At 39.7% G+C, this 17,500-nt stretch overlaps 2 protein-coding genes across 48 annotated transcripts in view; both read right to left on the reverse strand.

Moving 5' to 3' along the window:
• The window catches only part of si:ch211-51h4.2, a 458,725-nt gene that overhangs the window by 198,165 nt on the left and 243,060 nt on the right, over positions 1-17,500 (reverse strand). The gene's annotated exons all lie outside the window — the stretch shown is intronic.
• Positions 8,888-15,658, reverse strand: LOC147841658 (uncharacterized). Its single transcript, XM_087273240.1, has 2 exons — positions 15,564-15,658; positions 8,888-15,360 (listed from the first exon to the last, which is right to left on the reverse strand). The coding sequence occupies exon 2, from the start codon at positions 15,198-15,200 to the stop codon at positions 9,468-9,470; it is 5,733 nt and encodes a 1,910-aa protein (XP_087129366.1). The 5' UTR covers positions 15,201-15,360; positions 15,564-15,658; the 3' UTR covers positions 8,888-9,467.

Raw genomic sequence — 17,500 nt, forward strand, 5'->3', positions numbered from 1 at the left:
TCTTGTTCTCGTTGGTGTGCGAGTGCCCTGATCTCTTTGTGGTTGGCGGTTCTGACTCATATCTGACATTTCAATCTTTTCAGCCCCGTCTCAGGAATCTCAGCCCTGAAATGTACCATCCCTGAGCACTTTTCATGTGCTTCTCTACATCGCCTCTGCGCGCGGTGAAATATTTTTGTGTTTCTGCTCTGATATGCCAAATCAGGTACAAAACACTTTGATTAATCTTAGGAATGAAACGGACCAAGAGACAGATTTGTAATCTGTTTAAAAACTGTTTCATCACCTTAGAATTATAAGGTTCTATCTGACATTTGTGTCAAAATTGAGTTATTGACGTATTCTTATTAAATGAAAAACTTATTTACATTATGGGATTTTTTTAATAAGTTGTTTACGTTGTAAAACATTTTTAAAACATTTAAAAAAAAATGTTACACACATGCTGTTTGCAATGGAATGCAAAAACTTTGAAGCTCAATATCTCAAAGTCATTCAGAACGCAGATAGAACATTATAATTCTAAGGTGACGATTTATTCATGTATTTATTTGAAAAAGCAGAGCAATATAAGGCTTCATCATATTCAGTGTTTTTTTCCTTCTCTAATATCAATCTTGCTAATTTCCCTAAAATGATCTCTAGCTAAACTGAAACAAACTATTACTTGACTAATGTTAAGATCTTAAAATCTTAAAAGGTTAACACATTTCTTTAAAACTGACAGAAAGGACAGAGATCTTTGAGATTTTATTTTAATCTAATTTGGGTTTCTTTACTTCATAATGACACGAGTGAGGATAATGATGAGAGTACACTTTCATTTTGTGGTAAACAGTGCTGGAAAGAGTACTGAAGATTTACACTCAATTAAAAGTACCATTACTTGCTTAAAGATGTAGTGCAAGTAGAGTAAGTATCTGAGTAAATATTACTCAAAGTATGAGTAAAAAGTAGACCTTTCAAAAGTACTCAAGAGTAGTGAGTATTATGCTGTAAAATGCTGAAACATTGACATGTCATTTGACGTGTGTACACGTAACATTCTGTAGTCTAATCATTGACCAGCAGGTAAACAACATCATAAAACCTTAATATTTGGTTAGATTTAGGTTGTGATGTCAGGTGACCAGAATTCAACATCTAGCAAGTGTCTAAGGAAAACTTTATTTTAATGTCCAATAATGACGTCAAAATTTGGTTGTGACCAAAATTCTACGGAGCCAACTTCTTAAACAACGTCATATTGAGGTTAAATATTAGGGGTGTCAAAATTAATCGTTTCTTCGGTGCACCGCGATGCAGACGCGGACAATTCGGTATCGGTTCAGTAATAATCATAACCGGTTATTACTGACGTCATTTACCTCATATGCGCTCTGTCGCGAGGGAGGCGATCGTGAGTATTTACAATGATTTAACTACTTAAAACTCATAAACTGTGCACAATTTCACTGTGTGTGTTTGCTGGATCTGTCTTTCACTGACATACTGTATACAACGATAGCCCCTATTTCACTGAGATCGAGAGAATGAAAGTAGCCTACTCCATTTCTCTCTCGCGCTTTCGCTCTGTCTCTGTCTCTCTCTCTCTTTCACACACACACACACACACACACACACACACACACACACACACACACACACACACACACACACACACACACACACACACACACACACACACACACACACACACACACACACACACAGGCTTATTTGACCTGCTGGGGTGGCTTTTCTTCTCCTCTCGGCTGTTTTACAGCGTTACTTTTGGATAAAGAAACGAGCGCGTGTCGTTTATCAGTGTCACTCATCTGAAGAGCGCAGCGCGCAAGAGCCAATCGCAACCATTTTTGTTGAGGGTGTGACCAATCAAAGAGGTGTAAGAGAACTAGACAAGGATCAGAAATTGAGCTGGATGTTTATATTTGTTTATATTATTTGCTTAATGCTCATTTTGTTAATGCTCAAGTTACAGTTTATATATCTGACTGTTTGTATTAAATGACAAAATTCTATTACAAATAATATATAAATATAAATATATTCATACATTTTAATACAAGAACTGCTGCTGTGAAGAAAATATAAAACTGTGTATGAAAAGCACCGGCAATGCACCGTGATGCACCGAGATATCGAATTAAACCGAATGGCATGATAATCGTAACCAAACCGAACCGTGAGACTAGTGTAGGTTCAAAGCTATAATAAATATTGACATTTATTTATTAGGTATGACAAGCAAATGGTAACACCCACACAATTTCAAGCTGGAACATCATTGGACGTTGATATTTCGTTGGATGTTGAACATTGACTTGACGTTGAGTTCCGACATCAACACGATTTTCATTTTAAAACAAAATGAAATGTCCCCATGATGTCAGGGTAAAATGTCTTGTGCCTGCTGGGTGTTTAAGGCCATTTCGGTCATCATACAGTAAACAGCCGTCATCTTCTCATCAGTGACATGCATCTAAACAGTCTCTTGGTCATCTTCTTGGACACATTTAATCTAACAGTTTGCTGCAATTACAAATCGCACATTGAGGTAGTTCATTAAGATGCGATTTACCTTCTATGTACGATTTTATTGAACAGAATCCACAGGAGATTTTTCTAATCTCCATAGACAAGAAAAAAAATAAAAAATACATAAAGTAGTGACTGCAGATAAAAGTAAAAGTACTCATTTTTAAAACTACTAAGTAAATTACAATTCTTGAGAAAAACTACTCAATTACAGTAATCTGAGTATTTGTAATTAGTTACTTTACACCACTAGTGTTGAAGTTCTTGAAACGTATTAATAGCATCTAATAACATTGTCATTAAGTCAGTACAGGACTTTTATATTCAATAGTGAATATGAACACCAACATCAATAGTGATCGAGACAGTGCAGGACTTTAGATTCCTTGGTTACAAGATTATCCCAAATGGGGACACGTTACCTGAAATCAAGAGACGGTTAACCCTTGGTAAGTAAAAAAAAAAAAAAAAAAAAAAAAAAAAAAAAACATATGCTGGAAAAATTGGCGATTCATTCTGCTGTGACGACCCTTGATAAATCAGGGACGAAGCTGAAGGATAGTGAGTGAGAATAGGTAACTAGACATGACCTATTAATACATTAATATAAACTTCGCTGTGGCCCAGCTTCCAGCCTCCGCCACTGAGACTGCAGCTCTGCACAAGACGTTTGGCCAGCGGAGAAATTGAAATGGTCTTGCCCAACTGACTGGTTTCTATCGAGGTTTTTTTTCTTCACTTTCGCCAATTGGTGAAGTTTTTTTCCTCTCGCCGCTGTCGCCACTAGCTTGCATGGTTTGGGATTGGTTGAGCTACGCATCGATGGATTTGCTCTTTAGTGTTCAGGCCTCAGTAGTGATTATTAAAACACACTGGTCACACTTTACAATAAGGTTCATTAGTTAATGTTAATTAATGCATTTACTAAGATGAAAAAACAATGAACAATACATTTACTGCGGTATTTGTTCATGTTAGTTAACGTTAGTTAATGAAAATACAGTAGTTCATTGTTAGTTCATGTTAACTCATGGTGCATTAACTGATGTTAACAAGCATGGGCTTGAACGTTAATAATGCATTAGTAAATGTTCAATTATGATTAATAAATGCTGTAAATGTGTTGTTCATGATTAGTTCATGTTAGTAAATGCATTAACTAATTAACCTTATTGTAAAACTGTGAACTGAGCTGAACTGAACTTAAACACTAAAAACTGAACTACATTGTTCCAATTTACATTTACATTTAGTCATTTAGCAGACGCTTTTATCCAAAGCGACTTACAAATGAGGACAAGGAAGCAATTTTCACAACTAAGAGCAACAATGAATAAGTGCTATAGGCAAGTTTCAGGTCTGTAAAGTCTAAGAAGGGAAGAATTAGTAGTATTAGTATTTTTTTTTTTTGGTACAGTTAGTGTGATATTCAGAGAGGCAATTGCAGATTAGGAAGTGTAGTGGAGACTAAATAGTTGAGTTTTTAGTCGTTTCTTGAAAGTATCGAGTGACTCTGCTGTTCTGATGCAGTTAGGGAGTTCATTCCACCAACTGGGCAGATTGAGCGTGAGCGTTCGCGAAAGTGATTTCTTCCCTCTTTGGGATGGAACCACGAGGCGACGTTCATTCACAGAACGCAAGTTTCTGGAGGGCACATAGATCTGCAGAAGTGAGAGCAGATAAGAAGGAGCAAAGCCAGAAGTCACTTTGTAGGCAAACATCAGAGCTTTGAATTTGATGCGAGCAGCATCTGGCAGCCAGTGGAAACGGACTAGCAGTGGAGTGACATGTGCTCTTTTAGGTTCATTGAATTCAATTCATTCAATTGACTATGATCTTCTATGTGAAGCTGCTTTGATACAATCTACATTGTAAAAGCGTTATAGAAATAAAGGTGAGTTGAATTGAATTAGAAATATACAAACATTGCAAGCAACTGTGCACACACACTAAAAGGACTATATATATATACACAGGAGTCTATTGACAACACAAACCAGCGCTTTTAAAAGCATATGAGTATTAACTCATTTGTTTAATTTACATAACATTAAGCTCACCTAATGAGACTTATGGACACAATGTTTACAGCACAAGTCTATTCCTGGTTTAATTTTAGAGGCTGCCAGTTGGAGATCATTCCCTATGTTCAGTGGGCTGTGTTTATTTTGAATGCTCACGAGTGGTGTGAAGGTGCCTGAAATCTGCTGCACATGACGCTATTGCTGTGTCGTTAATCTAAGTAATCGTTACACAAGTATGTTACATACGTACGCTAATTGCTCTAAACACTTTAGAGGTTCAAAGGGGGGATAAAAATTCAAAAGGTAGTTGTTACAATATGACAAAAATCTTGTTGTCAATCCCAGATGTAAGAGCAAGAAATAATAACTTGACTTCTAGTTGATCATTTGGAAAAGTGGCAGAAGGTAGATTTTTTTTTTTTTTTTGGGATGAATCATTGGTTGAACTGCATCCCAATCATCACAAATACTGCAAAAGACCTATTGGAACACACATGGACCCAAGATTCTCACAGAAGTCAAGTTTGGTGAAGGCTAAATCATGGCTTGGGGTTACATTCAGTATGAGAGTGTGCAAGAGTTGTGTAGAGTGGCAAAGTTGATAGCCTAAGGCAGGGGTCTCAAACTCGCGGCCCGCGGGCCATTTGCGCCGACCTGTACACTGACAGAATCAGCGGAGCGGGGAGAGAGAGCGCTCCCCGCTCCGCTGATTCTATCCGTACACATCGGTCACTGGCAACAAGGGGCGTGTAAACAAAGGGACAGGGATGCCGGTGACGTCACCATGCACCCCGTCCCTTTGTTAGACGCTGTGACGGGCGGGAAGTGTTAGGAGGGAACTCGCGCCGGCCAGAACCAAGGTAAGCTGTTCCCGCCCCTGCCTGCCACTTAGCTACCTATCTGCAGCCTGCCACCTACCTAGCTACAGCCTGCATCTTTTATATATTATAGGTAGATACAGACTGGTACAGACTGATGTGACTGGAGTGGGGTGGGGGTGTTTTATTTATACATATATACGCCTTTTTTTAGGTGAGGGAATGGAAGTTTTGAGTGAGTTCCCCCAAGCCATACTGAGGGTCTCAACTGCTTCCGCTCTAAAGCCAAATGTGGTTCAGATTTGTGAGAAGAAGCACTGTCAAGTCTCTGGCAGCAAGAAGTAGGCAAAAGATGCCATGTTCAGAAGAACTGTCCACAATCTTCACTCAATGTTCTATTAATGTTTAGGACACTTCATGTTCAGAAGAAATAATTAAAACTGTTAATAATGACATTTGAGGACTTTTTTTTGTGTGAAATCCCTTATGCGGCCCAGCCTCACTCAGACTTTGCCTTTTGCGGCCCCCAGGTAAATTGAGTTTGAGACCCCTGGCCTAAGGTATCAAGACATTTATGCTGCACATTACATTGCAAACCATTGGAAAGAGCAAATTCTTCAGCAGGATAGCGCTTCTCATGTTTTAGCCTCCACATCAAAGAAGTTCAGGGTGCTCCAGAATTGGTCAGCCCAGTCACCAAACATAAACATTATTGAGCATGTCTAGATTAAGATGAAGGAGGAGGCATTAAAGATGAATCCAAAAATCTTGATGAACTCTGGAGTCCTGCAAGAACGCTTCCCTTGCCACTCGAGATGACTTTATTAATGGATTATTTGAGTCATTGCAGAGATGTATAGATGCAGTCCTTCAAGCTCATGAAAATCATACAAAATATTATTTTTTTTCTACTGCACCATGACTTTATATTATATACTGTACATTATTTCTGTTAAGTGACAAGACTTTTGTCTAGTCTAAGCAAAATGAGACCTTACTGTCCCAATTAAATAATTAAAAAAATCAAGGCATTATCATATTTTATTTTGGTAAAATAAGCATAATCTGGAGGCCTTAGCCTTTTATATACAGTAAACCACTTCTCATACCAAATGATCAACTAGAAGTCAAGTTATTATTTGTTGTTCTTAAAACGAAGTGTATACAGAGTAAAATGAAAATATTCCAGCAAAAGGAAGGAAAATTTGCATTTGTTAGAGATTCACCGGCTATAAAGTAAGTCCACAGTATTGAATAACGCCCTTGAAATGTAAAATATCTCTGCCATCCTGGGTCAAAAAAACAAAACAAAAAACAAAAAAAGCTCAAACCCACCATATACACAATAACATATTACACCAAACAGTTGCACAGTGACAAAGGGTGGCAATGCCCTGTCCATTGTAAAAAGCTGTTCATTTAGAAGAGCTCTGCTGCCCTGGGTCAAATGCTCTGGAGAAGTTCTGGTCAGTGTTTATAAAAAAAAAAAAAATAGCAAATGGAGTGGTATAGGGAGCCAAAAGTCCGCAGAGAGGAGACTCAACGCCTCACTGCCCCTAAATTAGATCACAAATTCTCGCTCATGGCACAGTCTCACCACAGGCCCCTCAGGCAAAAGACTGCACATTATTGTTTAATACTTCGCTTGTGTTCTGCTGCCGACCATTTACTCTCACACACATGAATTTAAGCACATCCGCGGCTGAATTAAAGAGCCTATAAAAAGACTGGGAGAAACTTACGAAAGTAAGAATTCTAACCGCACATGCTGCTGACATCATTGCTTGTACAGTATTAAATGTCTTTGTCAAGTCTTTGTATGGCGTCAAAAACAGCTTAAACAGTATGAAATGTATAAGCTTGATGGCCAGAATCATGTGAAAATTATTTGGAAAGAAGGGAATTAAATCGACAGTAAAACATCATTAAAAATAATAATAAAAAATAAAAATTTTCATTAAAAACAAACAAGCAAACAAACAAAAAACAAACAAACAACCAAAAAAAATGTTGTTCTATTATGGTTTCTATTCTTCAAAAGAGCATACAAACACATAAAATGTATACACAAACATTAATTCTCAATTTCTCTGGATATTTGATTTATAGCAATTGCTTTTAAGTAAACTGCTCTTTGATACAATGTTGCCTCTAGGCAACAGAATAAGTGTTTGTATCATGAAATAGTATTAAAGTCCCCCCTTTGAATTGCTTTTTCTTTTAAAAATATTTCAGAGCAAGGACATTTTCAGAGTATGTCTGATAATATTTTTTCTTCTGAGGAAAGTGTTGTTTGTTTTATTTCAGCTAGAATAAAAGCAACTTTTTTTTAAATCATCATAATTATTAGCCCCTTTAAGCCATATTTTTTTCTGATAGAATACAGAACAAACCATCGTTATACAATAACTTGCCTAATTACCCTAACCTGCCTAGTCATTCTGATTAACCTAGTTAAGCCTTTAAATGTCACTTTAAGCTGTGTAGAAGTGTCTTGAAAAATATCTAGTCAAATATTATTTACTGTCATCATGGCAAAGATAAAATAAATTAGTTATTACAGATGCGTTATCAAAAATATTATGTTTAGAAATGTGTTGAAAAAAATCTCTTTGTTAAATAATTCTGAATAATTCTGACTTCAACTGTATGTTAAATTCGTCATTACTGTTAAAGAGCTCAGATGCTACTCAATCAATGCAACAGTAAGTTGAGGTCACATGGCCACACAAGGGGCATCTTGCTGCTTCTTTCAGTATGTGCACACATTACAAGACACAAGAAAGTGCATCTAAAAAAAATGTTTTAAGAAAATATATGTAAAAATTAAGTGAGTTTTTCATTAAAACAAGCAAAATAATCTGCAAATGGGGTAACAAATTAGTCATATGTCTAAATGAAAAAAAAAAAAAACAAGATTATCTTACATCATTGGCAGATTATTTAGCTTGGTTTAAAGGAAAAACTTAATTTTGACAGCTCTTAAAACAAGACTATGTTTTCTTGTCTAGAAAATGCTTCTTGAATTAAGCATTGGTAAATATTTGGACTAAAAACAAGACTAAAATAAAAGAAATAAACATTTTTTTCCTGTGTATATTTTTGGAAATTAAACAAAACTGCATGTTTCCTCAAGCGTGTTGCCTCTACTTATTCACTACTATTAGTCACCAAAGCCCTGTTTTTGACCTGCCTGCTGACTCTAATGAACTGTGAAGCATCACATTTATCTGTCTTTCTTTCCATGACCATTACTGAAAACCCACTTCACTGCTTTGAGTCTGTCCTCACCAGTGGATCTTCCTTGGTTTTCTGGATTCTTAATTCAGGGGTGATCCTTTACTTCCAGGATCACATTGCAAACACAGAATAATCATGCAGGATAACTTGTCCAAGCTCTTATTTGTAGACTGGACTATTCTGCAATACAATTGTAGTGTTCTCGTGCAGTGTGTTGTGACTGACTAAACACCGAGTTAAACCATAGCCAATGAAGACAGAGTCGTAGCAAGTTTGATCATTTACTGTCACTCTTCTTATTAGCATTTATGGTGAAAACTGCAACAAAAATAACAAAACAATTCTCAGAAATTGAGTTTTGACAGGTATTTCCACTTACATATACATAACATAAACAGACTACAGTTCTCCCTGCAGTAGGAATTACACTAGCAAACAAAGTTATTAAACGTTGTATTTTTTACAAAATAATCACTAATATAAAGTCTTCAACATGTCTAATGTGCAAAACATAAACTTACGGCATTGCCTCTATGATGAGTTTAAGCGGATGGCTTAGATTGTCCGAGAGAGCGCATGTCTGACATGGCTTCCACAAAGAGCCAGGAACACTAACAGGAAGGGACTAAACAGGAAGTATGATATAATGCAAAATAAAAGTATTCCTTTTTACACACGAAGTAGATTAATTAAATAAATTATGAATTTCACATTTTAACAAAGGAACTATGTATATACAATATTTAAAGAAGATATTTTAAAGTGAAACTTCTTAAAGGGCAACACACTCCCCGCCTGACCTATGTAAGGTCACTATGAACTTCTGGGCCATACACTAATCTCCAGATCAGTCTTTGGGTAGAAGCAGAACGACCTCTGAAATGGGCCTTAGAAAGGTTTTTATATTCCCTTGGTCAGTTGTTGAAACCTCAACCTTTCTTACATATCCATCCTTTCCTGGGAATACAGCAGAGACTCTGGCCATGGGCCAACAGTTGCGGGCTATCTGCTTATCCCTGAGCAGAACTAGATCTCCCACTTGAAGGTTTCTGCAAGGTACTGTCCACTTCGGTCTGTGTTGCAAGCAAGGTAAGTATTCACGGCTCCAGCGTGTCCAGAACTGGTTTGCAAGCGCCTGAACTTGTCTCCATTGCTTTGTATACAGGTCCTTGTCAGAGAAATCTCCAGGGGGAGGTGGAACTCCTGTCTTCTGTGTAAGGAGCACTGAAGGTGAAAGTATGAATGGTTGTTGTGGGTCTGCAGACACAGGTAAGAGTGGCCGTGCATTAATAATAGCAGTAACTTCTGCTAGTAGTGTGCAAAGAACTTCATGGGTTAAGCGAGCTTTTAGCTGCAGAAACATTGAATCTAAAATTCTTCTTGCAATGCCAATCAGGCGCTCCCATGAGCCTCCCATGTGCGAGCTGTGAGGTGGATTGAATTCCCAGCTGCATCCTTGCTCGCTGAGGTACCTCTGTACCATCTTGTCCATTCCAAGTTCCTTGCATGCCCCAACGAAATTAGTACCGCAATCGGAGCGGAGCTGTTTTGCAGGACCTCTTAATGCAAAGAACCGCCTGAGAGCATTTATGCAACTTGATGCATCCATAGATTCAATGACCTCGATGTGCACAGCTCTCGAGCTCATACAGCCAAACATGATTGCCCACCTTTTGCTCTCTGCCTGTCCTCCTCTGGTGCGTCTGGTAGTGACAGACCAGGGTCCAAATACATCAAGCCCCACGTATGTAAAGGGAGGGCAGATTTTGAGACGTTCAGATGGCAGGTCCGCCATGTGCTGCTCTTCAAACTTTCCACGCAGCTTGCGACAGGTTATACATTTGTGAAGTACTGAGTTTATTAGCGACTTGGCTCCTAAGATCCACAGTCCTGCTGCCCTGATTGCTCCCTCTGTCAGATGACGGCCTTGATGTATTACTTGCTCGTGATGATGTCGAATGAGCAGCAAAGATGTGTGGCTTTCTTTAGGGAGAATTATCGGGTTCTTTTCGGCAGTTGATATCTCAGAGTGCTTTAATCTTCCTCCAACACAAATGAAATTACTCTCCATGATTGGATTGAGTTTACGCAAGCGGCTGCTTTTGGATACAGGTTGATCAGCTAGCAGTGCTGACAGCTCTTTTGCAAATGCAGCTTTTTGTGTTGCTTTCAGTACAACATTCCTTGCTTGGTCCATCTCATCTGGAGTACGTGGTAAGTCACATTTGTGCCAACCCTTGCAGTTGCTGTTTTGGTTTGAGTGTTTGAAGGATTTTGCGACATGAACTAGAAGCGCTACTCCTCTTACTAAAGAGGTGAAGGTGGAGAATCTTTGAAATCTGGTAGATATAAGTCCAGCTTCCTCCAGGTAAGTAGCACATGTTTGGATTTGAGGACGAATTTTTGCATCATTCTCAGGCTCAATTAGCTCAAACATTTTACTTGATTTTGTTTTTTCTGCAGGTGGCTGTTGAAGGAAGGAGGGACCGGTGAACCAGGAAGTCTGCGCCAGGCATGATGCAGGTAAGGATCGCGACGCATGATCTGCTGGATTTTCCTCAGTACGTACATAGTGCCATTGCTCAGGTCTTGAGGACTGTCGGATGCGCTGGACTCTATTGTGAACATACACATAGAATCGCTTTGACTCATTATAAATGTAGCCAAGGACCACTTTGCTGTCTGTAAAGAACTTTATGTCATTTAATTCCAGATCTAGCTCATCCTTAATGAGATCTGCCATCTCAACTGCTAAGACAGCAGCACACAGCTCAAGCCTGGGAATCGTAGGTTCAGACAGGGGTGCTAGTTTCGCCTTGCCCATAACAAACCCTACTTCAACTTGCCCATCTTTCTGAAGCACTTTCAGGTATGCCACAGCACCTATGGCCTTGGTTGATGCATCAGAGAACACACACAATTCTGTATGCACTGCTTCAGTTAGTGAGGTTTTAGTGTATGTACGTGAGACGTGAAGCTTTTCTAGCTCTTGAAGAGAACTTCTCCAGGCCACCCATTTGTTTAGTTTGACCTCCGGAAGGGATGTGTCCCAGTCTGCACTTTCAGAGGTAAGTTCTCTAAGAAGGGCTCTTCCCTGGATCGTGACAGGTGCCAGTAGACCCAGAGGGTCAAAAACACTGTTGACAGTGGAGAGAACTCCACGACGGGTGAATGGTTTGGTAGTGGTGGATGTGGAGTAGGTGAATGTGTCAGTTGAGATCTCCCATAACAGACCTAAACTCCGTTGTGTGGGAGAAGTTTCTCCACTCAGATCTAAGTCCTTAATCACTGGAGCACAATCTTCAGGAGGAAAAGCTTCCATAACAATCTGAGAGTTTGAAGCAAACTTGTGCAAACGTAGGTTTGACTCAGCTAATGAAGCCTGTGTTCGTTGGAGCAAATCGATAGCCTCAGCTTCAGATGGTACAGATACCACACCATCATCGACGTAGAAATGTCTTTCCACAAACTTTATGGTATCTTCACCATGATCTTTTGCACCTTCTCTGATGGCTCTCCGTAGTCCGTAAATTGCCACGGCAGGTGATGGACGATTGCCGAAGACGTGGACATTCATTCGATACTCAATAATTTCCTTGTTGACATCGTTGTCCTTGTACCATAGGAAACGGAGAAAGTTGCGGTGGTCATCACGCACCAAAAAACAATGAAACATTTGCTGAATATCAGCTAGGATTGCAACCCTCTCTTTCCGAAAACGTAGCAGGACACCAACAAGGGAATTATTCAGGTCAGGGCCAGTGAGGAGCACATCATTGAGAGAGACGCCAGAGTAACAAGCACTGGAATTGAAAACCACTCTGATCTGATTGGGTTTTTGGGGGTGGTAGACCCCAAATGTGGGAAGATACCAGCACTCATCCTCTTCTTTTAGTGGTGGTGCTACCTCAGCATGTCCGTTGGTAAAGATCTTTTCCATGAATTCCACATACTGTTGCTGCATCTCAGGTTTTCTCTTGAGGGTTCGTTGCAGGCTTGAGAATCGATTAATAGCTTGCTCCTTGTTGTTTGGCAAGCATTGGCGTGGTTCTCTGAATGGTAGAGGAGCTACCCAGCTGTTAGATTCATTTCTGAAGACATTTGTGTCCATAATTTTCAAGAAGGTTGTGTCCTCCACAGAAGGGGCAGGTTTATTGTCATGCTCGGTTTTGCAAAACACTGTCTGTCCAAGTGTCATCTCAGTTGCCTTTTTAAACACACTGCTCTGTTGTTTCTCTCTGACCTGCATAAAGCTTGTACAGGGTTGAAAAATTGAGTGACGACCAGTTTCCAGGACATTGGTTTTAAATGTGTTAACTGTGGGCTTGTGTACATTACCCAGGCACACCTCTCCTATTACCACCCATCCCAGGTCCAGACGTTGAGCAAAGGGGGCGTTGTTTGGTCCGTTGACCTGCTGCCTGACCTTGTGTGCTCTAATCACATCTCTTCCTAGCAGCAAAAGTATTTCTGCTTCTGGTTCTAGGTCTGGAATGTACTTGGCAATGTGTCGTAGATGAGGCTGGTGAAGAACTGCATTTGGAGTTGGAATTTCAAACCGATTGTTCATGATTTCATGACACTCAATGAGTGGTGGAAGAGATATGAGAACTCTGCCATCCAGAGACTCAATCTGGAATCCTTCTGCTTTCCTGCCAGATGTTTCTACAGTTCCAGAGCAAGTTCTAAGATTATATGTGAACTGCTCACTCTCCAAATTGAACAGCTCAAAGAATTCTGGTCTGGCTAATGAACGGTTGCTCTGGTCATCCAGAATGACATAGGCTTTTGTGGCCATGTCCTTGTTACCCTTTGGGTACAGCTTTACAAGGCAGATTTTTGAACATGAGCGACCCCACTGACCAGGACCACAAACCTCCGTGCAGCTTGTATTGACAGACGTCATATCAGAATTATCCTCTCCCTCCCCGCCGTCCTCTTGTGATGGTGGAAGAGATTTGACTACTTGAGGTGACGGGCCAGGGTGCATCGCTGTATCATGATTAGTGCTGTTGCATTCAAAACATTTCACAAAAGACTTACATTCCTTGGCGTGATGAGAAATTGAGGAACAGCATTTAAAACATATTCCTTTCTCCTTAAGGAAGGCTTTTCTGTCATCAAGGAGTTTGTTTCTGAATGTTCTGCATTTTTTCAATGGGTGTGGTTTATTGTGTAATGGACAGATTTTGTTAGGGTCTTCCTTGACTGCACACACATCTGTTTTGTGAACAGAGATGGGTTTGTTGGTGTGAAAACTTTTCCCAGTGAATTTGTCTGATTTAACAGTTGTCATAGCACTGCTTTGATACATAAAGCTAGGGTCATTTCGCTTCTTCGCTTCATGACACACAAAGCTGCAAAAATAGTCAAATGGAGGAAAACGGCCATGACTCTCTTTATACCATGACCCCGAAGTCACCCATTTGTCCTGAAGCCCATACGGAAGTTTATCTACAATTGGTGCAATCCCACGTGAGGTGTCAAGGTACAATAGGCTTGTGAGATAACCATCTTCTTTAGCACCTTGGATTTCCATAAGCAAATCTCCGAGTTCACGTAATTTGATGTGGTCTTTAGCTGTGATCCTAGGAAAACTGTCCAAGCGCTGAAATAGTGACCTTTCAATGATTTCTGGTGCAGCATAGCACTCACGTAGTCTTTCCCATGCCTTATACAATGCAAGATTGGGATTGCTGACATGCACTGAACGGATGCGCCTCACCATTTCACCAGATTCCCTCCCAAGCCATTTAGTCATGAGGTCCAGTTCCTGGGTTGCTGTGAGGTTAACTTCACGAGCTGCACTTGTGAATGAGGAACACCATGCTCGATAATTCTCAGGCTTATCGTCAAATTGGTACAGTCCTGAACAAACAAGATCACGTCGTGCTAAATACTGCGCCAAAGGCTCTGCCTGGGGTAGCATGCTAGTTGAAGGAATGCACTGAGGAATATATGGCTTCGCATGTATGTTCATAAAGGGGTTTGTCCTGTCAACTTCAGATTTTATAATACCCGTGGATGGACTAGACAGGTTTGCAGCAGGTAAGTGTACAAAATCAGCATCCTGATACTTTGGCTTGTCATTAATAGACTTTGTATGTGAAGGGTCTTTTAATGGAGGACTCCATGTTATGAAGCTGTTGTCAGCATGAGATGCTGGAGCGTTAGGCAAGGCTGAAAAGCTTGCAGAGGGTAAATGACTTGTAAGGTTTAATTGAGAATTTACATATTCACTTGTGCGTTCAATTTTTACTTTCTCTTCGGATTCTCCTTTTTCAGCTGCAGCATGCATTTCTATTTCAGCATCTTCCAGTACTTGTGCCTCAACAGCAGCTACATCAGCTTCTCGTTGTAGTGTTAACACTTCCAGTTCAGTGTCTAATTTTACTGTTTCTAGCTGATTTTGCGCTTCTCTTGTGGCCTTTTCTATCTTCAGTTTAGCCTCTTGGCTAGCGTATGATGCTCTGACTTTAGCAGCTTCGGCTCTGGCCCGAGCACGGGTTACACTCTCTGATGAAGCAGATGACTTGCCACTTCTAGCACTGCGCACAGACGACTTGCTGCTTGCGGACATCTTGACCACTTTCACATCAAAGCTGCCTTTTCACTGTAGTGTTCTCGTGCAGTGTGTTGTGACTGACTAAACACCGAGTTAAACCATAGCCAATGAAGACAGAGTCGTAGCAAGTTTGATCATTTACTGTCACTCTTCTTATTAGCATTTATGGTGAAAACTGCAACAAAAATAACAAAACAATTCTCAGAAATTGAGTTTTGACAGGTATTTCCACTTACATATACATAACATAAACAGACTACAGTTCTCCCTGCAGTAGGAATTACACTAGCAAACAAAGTTATTAAACGTTGTATTTTTTACAAAATAATCACTAATATAAAGTCTTCAACATGTCTAATGTGCAAAACATAAACTTACGGCATTGCCTCTATGATGAGTTTAAGCGGATGGCTTAGATTGTCCGAGAGAGCGCATGTCTGACATGGCTTCCACAAAGAGCCAGGAACACTAACAGGAAGGGACTAAACAGGAAGTATGATATAATGCAAAATAAAAGTATTCCTTTTTACACACGAAGTAGATTAATTAAATAAATTATGAATTTCACATTTTAACAAAGGAACTATGTATATACAATATTTAAAGAAGATATTTTAAAGTGAAACTTCTTAAAGGGCAACACAACAATCACTTGATGCCTTCCTCACTTTTAAGTCACTTTGGACAAAAGTGACAGCCAAATGACAAAATGTAACTGTAATGTTTTGAAATTATAACTCACTATGATTGATTTATTATAGTGTTAATACATTATGCAGTGTTAAACTTGTGTTCCACAAATATACAATGCTGCCTTTGAGCAGCCATAGACTGTAAAAGATATGGACGTAGTATCTGTGACATCACCCATAGGTTTCTAAAGAACGCAAAAGAAGCTACAAGTAGGCGTGGCCAACCGCCACCATTTCGTTGCTCATCATCGCACCAACCAGGGATAACAAACAAGGGCAAAGAGGCCTGGCTTGAGCGGAGCTATAGACGCCTGCTAGCATTTTGCTTAGACAGGCTTTTCTTTGGGAGAAATGCTTAATACTTTATTACCTGTGACTTGTTTGTGTTCAGACCACGTGCTTGGTTGTACACTACATCAAAGTGTTTAGTCTTTTAAAAACAGTTGTAATGCATTAAATCACTAAAAAAAATGTATGCAATTTTTCTACAGGAGGAAAATGTAAATTACTTTAAAACAATTCAAATATAGTCTGTGTTAGTAAATGCAAGACTGTTTATGAAATCCAGGCATAACACTGTATGACAACGCTTCAGATGACTGTTGTAGAGCCTACAGTTAATCAATCGTTCAGATTCTTGAGTGCATTCAAGTTCTAAAGAAAAATATAAACGATGAATGATCTTAAATAAAACAAATACATTTTTAGACATGATGTAAGTATATTATTTCACATAATTGAATGGAGGCCACGTAAAAGGTTTGTGATCACAATTATGTTGTGTAATTGTAATGTTTCCATAATTGTAATGTGTTTACATAAAACTAGATGAATCTACTGTTTAAATGGTTTGTTAAAGACTTTCAGTGATTTTAGTAAACAGATTTTTTTCTCAACTTGAAGAAGACAAATCATCACAGTTTTTCATTTCTTTATTGATATTATTGTTTAAATTTTAATTTGGGACGGGAGCGGGCTGTCTAGCAATATCGCTCCTGACTCCCGAGTGAGCACGCGTATGTATGTGTGTAAATGAAATAGCGTGATGCTGTGTTTAGCTTGTTTGTTGCAGTGCGTGTGTGTGTGGGTGTGTGTGTGTGTGTGTGTGTGTGTGTGTGTGTGTGTGTGCGCACGCGCGAATGAGGTGTGTGTGTGTGTGTGTGTGTGTGTGTGTGTGTGTGTGTGTGTGTGTGTGTGTGTGTGTGTGTGTGTGTGTGTGTGTGTGTGTGTGTGTGTGTGTGTGTGTGTGTGTGTGTGTGGGTGTGGGTGTGTGTGTGTGTGTGTGTGTGTGTGTGTGTGTGTGAGTGTGTGTGTGTGTGTGAGAGAGAGAGAGAAAGCTTTGTCTGTGTGTGTGTGCTTGGTGCTGTGCGTGTGTGTGTTTATACAGACAGCTTGTTATAGGCTGTCTGGACTGTATAACTGGGTTAATTTCGGTTTTGTTCTCCCCCCGCTCTTTAGCTGGATCGTGCGCGGCGGATAGAAAACGGGGCGGGTCGGGCAGCGGGACAACAAGTGCTTAATATAAGCGGGAGCGGTCGGGTTCGGGCTAAAACCTGGCGGGTGCAGGCGGGAGCGGGATTCAAAATTTAGTCCCGCGCAGATTTCTACTGTAGATTTCTTTTG

The sequence above is a fragment of the Danio rerio genome, chromosome 11 (genome assembly GCF_052040795.2).
Source record: "Danio rerio strain M-AB ecotype USA chromosome 11, GRCz13ab, whole genome shotgun sequence".
NCBI lineage: Eukaryota > Metazoa > Chordata > Actinopteri > Cypriniformes > Danionidae > Danio > Danio rerio.

What these genes read in the sequence shown, in the direction of transcription:
- LOC147841658 (XM_087273240.1), bottom strand. Translation starts at nt 15,200, where the DNA reads ATGTCCGCAAGCAGCAAGTCGTCTGTGCGCAGTGCTAGAAGTGGCAAG.